The following is an 11,206-nucleotide window of genomic DNA, read 5'->3' on the forward strand; positions in this document are numbered from 1 at the left end:
GCCTATGTTGTCAAAAGCCCTTCTGGCATGCGCGTAGGCCCTTAGGTGAGGCAAGTCGCAAGGAAATCGTTCCGGCGAGGTTCCAGCCAAGTTTCGTAAATTCGGGAAATAATTCTACAACTTCAGGCCATACCAGTCCAAAAAGTAGCCAGTAACCCACCTAAAGTAAGGTTAAAACATGTCTAAAATCGCTAAAGATGGTATGTTTATGCTATGCGCCATGTAAGCACTTTGCGCATAGGGCCAAGGCTCACCCTTTACAGCTTGAGTGTTATGATTTAGACAGATATCAGCTTTAATATGTTTTAATATATAAATTGTCTACACGTACAACCTGAAAAGCATGTTGTACAACATCCTGCTGTGGCATATACATGAGGCACGCAAATCAAAGTTAATTTTTTGCCCAAAAACACGCCTCACTTGCGCTTCTGGTAAACCTCGCGCCTTATGAGGTTGAAGCGGCGACCCCTTGCGCCTATGTGCGCTTTTATTAAACCAAGGTTGTTATGGTAGTACTTTATGATAATTTGATTATGGAGCAATAATATAGAACATGAATTTGTCTCAAATGATTGTTTGCTAATTTCATTGCAATTACTTCATTTATCTGAATTCTGTTATAAGAAATTATCACCATGATTGTTGCATTTGTTGCTCCAATTTCCAAAAACCAAAACAAAAATTCAGTTTTGATCTAAACTGATCCAAGAAACCAAAATCAAACTCAAATCCGACCCGATCCGTGGGAGCCAAATTACTGAGGATTAGGCGGGCGACTGTTAGCTGAGCAGACCCTTGATCCCCATTCAAGTAGTTCTTTGCTGGTATCATCCTTGTGAACAATCACTTCTATGAAGCACAAATGATCCTCTTTCTCTCCTGTTGCTGTTGCTATTGCTTCTATCAGCTCCTCTTCACATTTTACCTGTTCATTATCATTGTTTAATTAATGCACGCATTTTGAAACCAAGGTCGAGGTCTATGTGTATTACCTTTGCAGTCCAAAGCTTGCCTTCATCGTTATGGAAGGCTTCAACGACACCCACGTAGTTCCAGTTCTTGATAACATTATAAGGCCCGTCATGGATCTCAACTTCTATGGTGTAACCCCCGTTGTTTATCAGAAATATTACACTCTTTTGCTCGTTTCTTATCATTGTTGACACATCTTGTACTGTTACCTGCACGTTGAACATGTCAAATAGGCTGAATGGGTCAAAATACGTTCGTTAAAAAATAGGGGTGTAAACGAGCTAAGCCCCTCATGAGCTACTTGAGAGAGCCGAGCTTAAACAATGACCCGTTTGTCGGTATGGTATTTATTTACCTGAAAACTGCCATCACCGATGCAAGCAATGACCCGTTTGTCGGGAATAGACTGAGCATAGCCAAGAAGGGCACCAACAGACCACCCGATTGACCCGTACTGCATTTGGAATTCGTACCTGCGATTGTAGCACAAACTTTTCTCCCTCTTTATATGCAAGATTTACACTAAATTATGTGAAACTGTATTTTTATAAGAGTATGTTATTAGTTATCGTACCCACATCCTGCGGGTAGCCTCAACTTCTGGCAGTTAAACCAAGAATCTCCGGTTTCAGCAAGTACTGCAGTGTTCTCAGAAAGCATTTTCTGTATATGCTGGAACAAAATATTGACCCGTAACGGCTCATTAGGCTCGGGTGCATTCGGTGTTCCATCAGGGACAAAGATCCGCTCGTAGTTCTCAAATGCTGTAGTGTTTTTGGTGACTACTTTAGCAAGTCCTTCAAGAAAATCTTTCATCAAAACACACCCGAAAGCTGGCCCGTTGGCGATAACCACGCGATCAGCCTGCACAATGATGGCCTTTTCTTTCTTGAGCAGCAACGAGTAGCCGACTGAACTGTAGTCGTTGAAAATGGGGCCCGCAAAGAGATAAGCGTCGGCTGACTCGACGATTTCTGAACAAAATGAAGTCCCGACCGCACCCCAGTAGGTCCCAATAAAGTGCTCATGAGTCTCGGGAACCATCCCCTTGCCCGCGGGCATTACAGCTAATGCAAAGCCGCTGGCGTCTGCGAATTCTACAAATGCATCGGTAGCCTTTGCCACGCGAAGGTTTGGGCCACCAACTAATACGGGCTTTACCGCATTGCCCAAGAAGGCGGCTGCTGCTTCGATTGCTGCTTCTAATTCTGCAGTGTTGCTTGTGCTGCAAGAATACATAGAAATTTTACATCATGTATATGTGAAATACATGATTATCGACAAATTTTACAAGTCTTAGTTACCGATCAACAAGTGAAAACGGGATGGGATCCCTGATAAAAGTAGGGTGAGGAATCCCGGGCAAATTGCAACTGATGCTGATATAAACCGGCTTGCTTTCTTTAAGGGCGGTCGTAATCGCCCTGTCGATTTGCTCGTGTGCGTCTTCTAAATGACTAACCACAGCCTGTGCCATATGCGATCTCGATATTACATAGAAATGACATTATGGACCGTAGACAGGTCGTTTTGACAGACTTATAAATAGGTCGATTTGATTATGTTTTATCTCGTAAAGTAGGTAAAAGTGATAAGAACTAAAAAAAACATGTCAAATGAGTTGAAAGTCACGTAAAATGTAAGTTTTGTGAATGAAAAAAATGATCATTTAGCCCGACCCGTCGATAGGCAGGTCGCGCAAGATTCAAATGTTTTATAAATAGGTAGATTTGATTATGTTTTATCTCGTAAAGTAGGTAATAGTAATATAATTATTTTAAAATGAAACGCGACAAATGAATCAAAATTCAAAAGTCACATAACATGTAGGTTTTGTGAATAAAAGAAGATGATCATTTGGCCCGACCCGTTGATAGACCCGACCCGTCCAAGATTCGAATGTTTTACCTGGTAGCAAGTAACGGTCTGGAAACACCTCAACTCCTGGCTGAAATCGGGTATCCCAATGGTATGATGGAGGATCCGGTTAGTCCCGAAATCATTGGAATTCGGGCCACCAACGATACAAATAACGGGCAGGTTCTCACTATTAGCACCGGCTATAGCGTTGATGACGCTCAAGCCGCCCACGGTGAATGTGACGACACAGGCTGCAGCACCGCGGGTCCTAGCGTAGCCATCGGCTGCATAACCCGCATTGAGCTCGTTGCAGCAGCCGATGTTTTTAAGGCGAGGCTCGGCAATGAGGTGGTCGAGGAGGGTGAGGTTGAAGTCTCCGGGCACGGTGAAGATGTCGGTGATGCCGATTTCGACAAGGCGGCGGGCGAGGTGGCGGCCCATGGTGGCATCCTTGTTGGCTACTTCGGTTCCTTCCATTGTGTTTTGGGTGGGGTGTTGGAAAGTTTAGTGTGGAAATGGGGTGAAGGATGGTGATATAAGAGAGTGAGATTCGAATTTGTAGGAATAGTGTGAGGTGGTTGTTTATGGTAGTTTCTTGTGGAGGAAGGCTGTTCTTTGAATGTAATTAAGAGCAATTTAATGCGAATTGTTTGCTCAACAAGTTAATTTTTTTTTCTTCATATATTGGTAAGATTATATTCTTATTCTTAGGTCGGTCATGTTTACGGATTTACGGGACGAGTCGAGTAGACATGACAGAAAATGAAATCTTAAAATCGTGTTAGATTGATGTGAGATGAATTTGAACACTACATGACATATTTAACTTATTTTCTTATTATTTTTTTAATTATTTAATATTCTAAAGTTATAATTTATGATCAATAATACAAAGGTGTAAAAACAATTATGTTATTATTAGAACTATATAATTGGATGTCAAGTACTCTCTTTAGCTCTTAGTTTTTTCATTTTCATAAAATGTCTAACCATGACTTAAAACCCATTTAAACAATACAAATAAATGTATTATTTATGTCAACCACTAAACTAGATTCAAACATGACCCATTTAACTAAAGGATGACCCAAAACTAATTAAATGCAAAACTCGCAAATTTCTTGTTAGTCTCGTATCTCATGTTAGAAATTCAAATATCACTAGCTATTTACATACGCATATCACTAGGTATTTTCATACTATAAAGTGTGTCATTTATCTTTAAAAAGTACAAAAACATATTCAAATATCACTAGCTATTTACATACGCATACCAGTAGGTATTTTCATACTATAAAGTGTGTCATTTATCTTTAAAAAGTACAAAAACGTACTCGATGTTGTAAACCCAAGTTATATCCATTAACTTTAAAGGTGGGGGTGATTGGTTGGGGAATTTGGAATTTGGGCCCAGTAGAAAACAATGATCACTGGGCTGAGTAGCAACCATCCGAAACCACCGCCATGCAACGTTGTCAGGTTTTGCAAACATTGAGTATGTTTTTTGTACTTATTGGATATAAAGGACACTTTGCAATCTCGTGTCAACATAAAGGACGACTTTTGTAATTTACTCTACTATAAATTTTTAACATTTTTGTGGATATGGAGGTTGTACATAGGGATAAGCATTTGGTACTAGGTACCAGTATTCGTTTTCTCCGTTTTTCGGTACCGGTATGTTGGTTGATTTACCGGTAAATATCGGTACTGGTGCCAACTGATTATATTCGGTACTGGTTCCTGTTTTTCGGTACCGGTCTATTACCATGTTCATTCCTAGTTGTACCAAATGCTTGGTGGTGAGGTTCAAAAAACTTTTGATATTACACTTTTAACTCAAAACTATTTAATTTTTTTACTTTTAACCAAAAAAATTTCATCTTTTGCACTTTAACCTCACAACTTTCTACTTTCAACTTTGGTCACCTGTACTTTTCATATTTCGGGAATTTTTCGTTTACGTTTCGCTCTAAATTTTGCGAGTTAACACGGTGCAACGTGCATATATGGTTCAACGTTTTTATGTTTTTACGTTTTTACGTTTCGTCTTACGCTTCATTCTAAATTTTGCGTTAACACGACACAACGTACGTGTGTGGTTCAACGTTTTTACGTTATCTATTTTTTCTCTTTTGACAGGTTATGCGCAGGTCCGAAATCGACTTAGTTATTATTTTCTATGTTTTACGTTTCGATGTAATTTTTTCGCATTAATACACCGCAAATTTAATGTTGGTGGTCGCTATCGGTGGTGTGGCATTGGTGCTGTTTGACATGGTTTTACGCCCCCACCGTAATGTGAGAGGACTTAACATGGCGCAACGTGCGTATATGGTTCAACATTTTTACGTTTCGTCTTACGCTTCGTTTTAAATTTTGCGTTAACACGACACGTGTGTATGTTGTTCAACATTTTTACATTGTCTATTTTTTCCCTTTTGACAGGTTTGCCGCAACGCGCTGTCCTAAATCGACTTAGTTATTATTTTCTTTGTTTTACACTCTGGTTTAATTTCTTCGTATTAATACGCCGCAAATTTAATGTTGGTGGTCGCTATTGATGGTGTGGCATTGATGCTCTTTGGCACGGTTTTACACGAGGAGGAGGGGCACGGCTTGAAATTATTTATTTAAAAAAGGCAAACAAAACAGCTAATTATTTGTTAATTTGTATTATAATTCTAAGATTTTGATCAAAAATAGCTTCCGAGTATTACACACATGCAAGTTCAAATCAGTAAAACAACCATTAAACCGTAAAATGTAATAATGGCTTACGAAGGAAATAATATAAAATAATAATGATATTTGATATGTTTAGGACCTTTGATCTCTAGCAAGTATAGTTTAATGTCATGTACATTTTCCCATTCTATGATCTATTTAACTTAACCTTTGTACAAAACTTAAGCACCTTCTCATGCTTAAAAGTCTTTTTAACATATACTTATAGTGGTATATACCCGTATACCGTATACGTACGTATCACTTTACCGTCAAACATAATAAATCATACCGACTTCTAGCAACGAAGTATGTGGCACGTTCAAAACGACATCTGTTCCCCTGCAGTTCCTGCTCAAAAACGAGTACACCACATCAATAGCAAACTTCGTGAATATCGTGGACGATTTCTTAGCTTTCGCATACGAATGCCCGAGTATGTAAGCGATTCCAGATTCCCGAGCTTTAAGTATCTGAACCGATTCATCATTAAGATTTGGGTGCCCTTCTAAACTCCCAGAAAACGACTCCTCAATCTCCTTTAACGACCGGACCATCTTTTCTTCGCGATCAGGAAGCGTAAACATGTGTTCCGCAACATTCTCCTCGATATTCTCACTCTCGGTATCTCCAAATTCATCTTTGCCTTTTCCTTCGGTTTCAAGAAACTCCACGAGTGCAGAGACTAACCGGTTCTCGAAATTGTAGTTCTCGTGTGGAACGTCTTTGTAACCGTACCTAACAATGCATCTAAACATATGATACTCTTGCGGGCCGACCCGGCCCATTAGCATCCGCTCCTCGGCCTTGACATACGGGACTTGAACCGATTTTACGCACACGAACACCAAAACTTGATGGAAAGCCGGTAAGTTGGTGACGAAATGACCAAAGATTGCGGGGATTCCCGTTGCTAGATTTGTGTAAACAAGCCCGATTCCCGGGACCCGAACCATCCCGAGGCTTGGGCCTAGTGAGAGGATTCGGTTCATCGAGACTTTGTTTTCTAAGTCAAACTCGTGTTTTTTTAATTTCCCGTAATTCCATATAAACATGACTGACATGAAGGTTAATGAGAGGAGAAGCGAGATCCACCCGCCTTTCGGGATTTTAAAGATGCCGGCTGAGAGATAGAGAAGTTCCACCGACCCAAAAAGTACAAGAAAAGCAGCAGCCGTTACAATCCGTTGTTTCCATATGATGATCATCACCATTGTCATCAAACAAGTTGTTACAAACATCACTACTGTCACCGCTAGTCCTGCACACCATTAATCCTTTTGTTACACATGATTATGATGTTGACTTTTGAGGTCAGACTGACCAACTTTGACCTCAAATACTGCTAAAACTTTAACTACATAAAGTAACGGTTTCGATGAAAAACTTATTTCAAAACGCTCGTTAAGACGATATCTAACCGAGAACTAGAAAGAATTACTCCTTTGTTCCAAATGAATGCAATTTTGACTTTTGAGGTCAAACACACTGACATTTAACTTAAAAACCTTGAAATTTTGGATAAAGTACATTCAACTTCATATGATTATATAAATGTCTTTGACCGTGACAAAATCCATCTGAAGATACAAATTTAAAAACTATGTGTTGACCTGAAAATATAAGTTTGACTTTTAAGGTCAAACATACTTCCTGTCACCTTTGAATTGCTACAAAATATAAAATTTCTAAAATTAGTGTAACTACATCAAACTCCATGAACTTGATATTGAAACACTTAAAATTAACACATTTAATCATGAGTTTAAGAAAAAATCCATATGAAAATACGATACTAAATGTCCAAATTTGACCTCAAAAGTCAAAAGAGTTAGGTACTACTGACTAAATGAAAAAGATGAATACCGTAGGCATGTCCTATCATGTTTGTGTCTCTTAATCCAATCGTCACAGCCAAACACAGGCTTAACAACATCCAATTCACCTCCGGGATGTAAACCTGACCGTATATTTTTCTCGAAGTATGAACGATTTTCACATGAGGAAAACAGTTTAACGCGCAGCATTGACTTATAATCGAGAAAGTGGCAGAAATGGCAGCTTGACTTCCTACTACCGCTGCAAAAGTCGCCACTATGAACACAGGCCAGAATATAGTTTCTGCTAAAATAAAGTCAACAAAACAACCCAAAAAGTCAACAAAATCATGAACATAACAGTTTTTTTAAAGAGTAAAGTACATGGATGGTCCCGGTGCTTAACCAAAATTTTGGATTTAGTCCCTAGTTTTTCAAAAGTACACGGATGGTCCCTGTGATTTGCACTTTGTAACGTATTTAGTACCCAACTTTTGCCAAAAGTACACGGATGGTCCCTATGGTTTTCATGATGTAACACATTTAGTCACTAAACGTTAGTGACTAAATGCATTACAAAGTGCATACCAAAGGGACCATCCATGTACTTTTGGCAAAAGTTGAGGACCAAATGCGTTACAAAGTGCAAACTATAGGGACCATCCGTGTGATTTTAAAAACCCAGGGAATAAATCCAAAATTTTGGTTAAGCACAGGGACCATCCGTGTACTTTACTCTTTTTTTAACTATCGGGGTTCCAGGACGTTAAATTCTTGCCTGGTATGGCTTTATAAAAGCTTTGCTGAATATCTTCGTGATGCCTCGACAGAAACGCAGCCTCACCCAAATATGCGAGAACCAAGCATGGATACACAAGAAACGTGAACGCTATCTGAAAACAGTATGAAATTTCAAACTTTCAAGTTTCGACATTCATTTATGTGTCGGTTTGTTCGGATTTGGTGTTTGGAACCGATTACCTTAACGGATAACGTTGAAAAGTGGCCTAAATCAGCAAACATGGTCTCCACGCCCGTGATGGAGAGTACAACTCCTCCTAAAGATAACCAACCTTCACGACCGGTCTCTTTAAGTAATTTTACCATGTAAACAGGTGAAAGAGCGCGAAATATTCGCGGGTTCCATTGGATTATGTTGTATATTCCAATGCCAGCAATTGAAAGCAGCCACGCTGTGACGATTGGAGCAAACAAGAAAGCAACTCGGTGGGTTCCGTGATGTTGAATCGAGAAAAGTCCGACTAAAATAACGCACGATATCGCCACTACATAATCTAGGCAAGAAAAAGTAACAGATGTTAGCGTAAAAACGAAGAACGAACGAAAGAAAGAGAGTTTGACTAAGTTGACTTACTGTCATGAAGACCTGTAACTTTAATCTTAACTCCCGAAACAGCTGAAAGAACTGAAAGCAAAGATCTTGACATGTTTAGAAAGAAGCAAACTTTTGACAACTTTCAACCCGTTTGACCCGTTAAAGATAACACAAAACCCAAATTAACAAAATTAGTAAACGGGTCGAAATTTCTACCTCTAATATAAGGTAATTACCCGATATAGCAGGAGTGAAAACGCCATCACCAATGGTCATACAAGTTCCAAGAAGAACGAAAATCAACAACCCTTTTCGAAACTTGGGGTGTTTTTCGAAGAAAGATTTCAAAGCAAAGCTTTGCCACGTTTCTGCAGTCTTTTTGACACCGTATGTGGATAGTTTCTCGTCGGTTTCTTGTTGATTAGGAAGCATGCTAAGTTTTGCGTGCCGGCAGAGTAAGGAATACAACGCAAATGTGCCACCTTTAACACACATCAAATGTCAAAGGTTATGAACGGTTTTTCGTATTTACAAAGTATGCAACTACGAGGGAGGTATACCTTCGCCATTGTCATCGGCTGACATGACGATGAACACGTATTTCAGGAGGGCGATTAGAGTAAAAGTCCAAAAGATGAAGGAAAGAACACCGTAGATTTCTTCATCGTCTTCATGAAGACTAAGCTTCCCGGAGAATGTGGTCTTGTAAACGTACAGAGGGGAGGTACTTAGATCCCCGTAAATGACTCCAAGACTTTGATAAGCCAAACTCAGCACTGCTGAACATGATGCCTTATTTAAGTTCTGGTTTAATCAAATAATACCCGATTAGCCATTTACTAGAAAATATGTAGTTTTCGCAAGGATGAAATTTGATGACCCAACTATCATGTATAGATTAATGATAATATCTAATTATCCATGAACCCAATGAAGCATATACATAAAACAGCCACATGACTTTATCGTCTTTAGTTAGAGTCAAGATTGTGCAAAACTCAAATCTAGTCACGACCCGCTGTGGTTCATACTTGAAATCGTCCTAAATGAGCCAAATATGTAAAAAAGATCCAATCTTTACAAGCCATTCTTGAATCTTGATTCACTATATAAAGGAACTACATATTCAAAAGGTTTGAAGATCATAAGTTCTTATGACACAAATTAATGACACAAGCCATTCTCAATGAAGCACACATAAAACAGCCACATTTACTTTATCCCCTCTAGTTGGGGTCAATTAGAGTCAATATTGTGCAATAGTCAAATCTAGTCAACATCCCCGGATCATACTTGAAATCATCCTAAATAAGCTAAATTTGTACAAAAGATTCAATATTTAAAGCCATTCTTGAATCTTGACAACTAATTACAAGAAAAAAAAAGTAAAAAAAAAAAAAAAGACTTGGTTTTAAAAAGCACCGAGCGATGGTTCCCGAGCTGAAGCGCAAAAGCGAACCCCTTTTCATAAAAAATGTTTATATACGATTTAATATATAAATATGTACAACCTAAAAAGCTATATGTATAACATCTTGATGGCTGGTGCTATAAAACTCCCCATATACAAGAGACGCGCCTCAAACCAATTTTCTGTGCGCCTTAAGTTCGCTTTTCGTTCACCGTGCAGCTCACCAAGTCAGAAGCGAAAGACCCTGCGTCATAGGTCGCCTCTTCGTGCCTAGGCGGCGGATCTTTTTAAAAGCCAGTAAAAACTAAACTTACCCATGAAGGAAAGCATCACAAAAAGTGAAGATAAATATGACACAAGTCACAGACACTGAAATTGGTAGAAAGTAGGTTCAACTTTTGCAGCAAAATACATGCCTTTCAAGGGTCATAAATTCATAATAATTTTTCTTTTTAAAAGTTGGAAAATCACAACTTTTAACAAGAATCTGCTCATTCTTTTGTATAATACCCAAATCTAATCAACAATCTTTTCAAATCACACCCATACAAGCTTAATATTTACAAAATTTGCTTCATTTATAGACCATTTTTAAATCTTGTTAACACATTCACAAGAAAAAATTGTCATATAGATGGGAAAATTCATTTTTTTTGCAGGAAAAAATATTTAAAACAAAAAAAAAAAAACCCTTCTTTACATTGTATGATTAGACTAATAGTCAAAAATAACACATACCCATTACAACAAACACCTCAAACATTAACAAACATAACACAAAATCCCCACAAATACAACATTAACAACCCACAAAGGATGAACTCTACATAACAATAATAACAAAGAAGATGAAGAAGAAGAAGATACCTGGTTATGGAGGCCATATTCTTGGGATTCAAAAGAGGGTTTAGGCTGAAACATTGGTGATAAAAATGGGTGAAGAGAAGAGAAGAGAAGAGGTTGAAATGAGTGAAAGAGTGAGTATGTGTGTAGGTTAAAAAGGAATGTAGGATGTGGGCAAAGAGAGAAGAAAAGAAAGAAAGTAACAGTCAACAATCATGTGTCACACCCTCTGCTTTG

The 11,206-nt window shown here is 38.5% G+C and overlaps 2 protein-coding genes across 4 annotated transcripts; both read right to left on the reverse strand.

Annotated features, from left to right (window-relative positions):
- Window positions 1-561: 561 nt before the first annotated feature.
- On the reverse strand, window positions 562-3,487 carry LOC110926115 (pyruvate decarboxylase 2). Of its 2 annotated transcripts, none has more exons than XM_022169861.2 (6): window positions 2,884-3,487; window positions 2,280-2,443; window positions 1,550-2,200; window positions 1,331-1,466; window positions 996-1,184; window positions 562-928 (listed from the first exon to the last, which is right to left on the reverse strand). In XM_022169861.2, exons 1-6 carry the CDS (start codon window positions 3,310-3,312, stop codon window positions 758-760), a joined length of 1,740 nt encoding a protein of 579 aa, XP_022025553.1. In that variant the 5' UTR covers window positions 3,313-3,487; the 3' UTR covers window positions 562-757. The 2 variants fall into 2 exon arrangements, with proteins under 2 accessions (XP_022025553.1, XP_022025554.1); XM_022169862.2 differs by having other exon boundaries at window positions 1,331-1,448; window positions 2,884-3,486.
- Window positions 3,488-5,620: 2,133 nt separating this feature from the next.
- Window positions 5,621-11,206, reverse strand: LOC110926113 (potassium transporter 1). 2 transcript variants are annotated; one of them, XM_022169860.2, is made up of 8 exons: window positions 10,994-11,206; window positions 9,276-9,519; window positions 8,952-9,197; window positions 8,755-8,805; window positions 8,361-8,674; window positions 8,158-8,272; window positions 7,429-7,683; window positions 5,621-6,823 (listed from the first exon to the last, which is right to left on the reverse strand). In XM_022169860.2, the coding sequence occupies exons 1-8, from the start codon at window positions 11,045-11,047 to the stop codon at window positions 5,835-5,837; spliced, it is 2,268 nt and encodes a 755-aa protein (XP_022025552.1). In that variant the 5' UTR covers window positions 11,048-11,206; the 3' UTR covers window positions 5,621-5,834. The 2 variants fall into 2 exon arrangements, with proteins under 2 accessions (XP_022025552.1, XP_022025551.1); XM_022169859.2 differs by having other exon boundaries at window positions 5,625-6,823; window positions 7,429-7,686.

The sequence above is a fragment of the Helianthus annuus genome, chromosome 4 (assembly GCF_002127325.2).
Source record: "Helianthus annuus cultivar XRQ/B chromosome 4, HanXRQr2.0-SUNRISE, whole genome shotgun sequence".
Lineage (NCBI taxonomy): Eukaryota > Viridiplantae > Streptophyta > Magnoliopsida > Asterales > Asteraceae > Helianthus > Helianthus annuus.